We start from the raw sequence: 1947 nt of genomic DNA on the forward strand, positions 1-1947 counted from the left end.
TAGATTAGATCTCAGGCTAATATAAAAAGTAAAAAAATTGTATAGTTTGGCTACTTAACCTTTTGAAGAAAAACAATAATATGGGATCCATGTTTTTTGTAGTACAATGATTTCATTTGGTCCGACTAATGGGTTGATACTCATGTGGCAATGAATCCATCATTATTGACTTAATGGGATACTTTGAAAATTACATGAATATTGTTTGATTTTTTAATATGGGATGCACTTTTTTTTTTGACATTGTTTGTTTTTTTAATAAGGGGTTTACTTTTTTTTTTTTTTTGATATTGCTTGATTGTGTTAATATGGAGTCCATATATATATATTTATATATATATATATATATATATATATATATATATATATTGCTTGGTGTTTAGTATGGGGCCCACACTTTTTTTTTTATGGACGACGGACGACAAAACCGGCTCTTCTATAAAGTAGTAAAAATAAGATTAAAGTCACTCTTTGTTTATTGTTTTCCCCAGCAGTGGTTTTAGTTTCACACAAGGTCGTACAACTTCTTGTATAATTGTGATAAAAACATCAAAACTACTTTCTTAACAATAAAATCACTAAGCTTTTACTTTATTTTATTTTAGATTATTGAAGTTCTGGTTGGAGCAGGATTCATTTATGCAAGTAGTAGAACAACATTGGAAAACTGATTAATTGGGGGATCCTTTTATTACATTTAAGCTCAAAATGAAGAGTTTGAAGATTGCTTTGTCTAAATGGAGTAGGGATACCTTTGGAGATTTATTTAAACAGTCAAATATAAGAGATCATATATTCAAGATCAAGGAACAACTGTTTGAAGAAGATTCTTCTGAGATCAATAGAATGGTATTACAAAGAGCACGGGCTGAATTTAAAAAGTACCTTCATTTTGAGGAAGAATTTTGGAGACAAAAAGCAGGAATTCAATGGTATTCAGAAGGAGATAGAAATACTACATACTTTCATAGTCTAGTAAAGGGAAGAAGAAAGAAATTTCAGCTTAACAGAATTCAGAAGGCAGATGGAGAGTGGTTGGAAAATGCTGATCAGGTTGCTACAGAACCTATTGCTTTTTATGAGAACCAATTCACTTAAGAAGAAACATCATCAGATTTCAATCTACTGGATCAGATACTATAGAGGGTCACTCAAGATCAAAATGTTGCATTATGTGCTATGACAACTTTGGAGGAAGTGTTAGATGCAGTCTTTGCATTATCAGGAGATAGTGCATATGGCCCTGATGGTTTCTCAGGTGTTTTTTTTTTTTTTATCAAAAATGTTGGGATATAGTGGGTGCATATGTCTATAATGTTGTTAAAGCCTTTTATGAGGGACATACTCTTCCAAAATTTGTCACTCATACAAATTTAATCCTATTACCTACGAAATCCATTATCAACAACTTTTCAGACTTGAGACCAATCAGTCTCAGCAACTCCATCAATAAGGTTATATCCAGAGTCATGCATGATAAGCTAGAATCCATTCTTCCTTCATTAATATTAGTAAATCAGTCTGGATTTTTCAAAGGTAGGAACATCATTGAGAATGTTTTTCTTACTCAAGAATTAGTGGATGATATCAGAAAAAGAGGGAAACCAGCTAATGTGATCATCAAACTTGACATGGCAAAGGCTTATGATAGAGTATCTTGGAGATATCTTGCTCAAGTTCTTAGAAAAATGGGATTTGCTAAAGTATAACTAGACATGATTTGGAGAATAATAGCCAATAATTGGTATTCAATACTAATTAATGGCCAGTCTCATGGTTCTTTCATTGTACAAGAGGAGTCAAACAAGGCGATCTTTTATCACCAGCATTGTTCATTATAGCTGCTGAGCTTTTGACCACAACTCTTAATTTATTGTTTGATAATGGTATGTTTAGAGGATATGGGATGTCAAAGCAGAGTTCAAACTTGAATCACTTACCCTATGC

General features: G+C 32.1%; 1 protein-coding gene across 1 annotated transcript; it reads left to right on the plus strand.

Annotated features, from left to right (window-relative positions):
• The first annotated feature begins 708 nt into the window (after window positions 1-708).
• LOC132639499 (uncharacterized) lies at window positions 709-1709 on the plus strand. Its single transcript, XM_060355945.1, has 3 exons — window positions 709-1053; window positions 1144-1258; window positions 1417-1709. The coding sequence occupies exons 1-3, from the start codon at window positions 709-711 to the stop codon at window positions 1707-1709; spliced, it is 753 nt and encodes a 250-aa protein (XP_060211928.1).
• The last annotated feature ends 238 nt before the right edge of the window (window positions 1710-1947 follow it).

The sequence above is a fragment of the Lycium barbarum genome, chromosome 5 (assembly GCF_019175385.1).
Source record: "Lycium barbarum isolate Lr01 chromosome 5, ASM1917538v2, whole genome shotgun sequence".
NCBI classification, from domain to species: Eukaryota; Viridiplantae; Streptophyta; class Magnoliopsida; order Solanales; family Solanaceae; genus Lycium; species Lycium barbarum.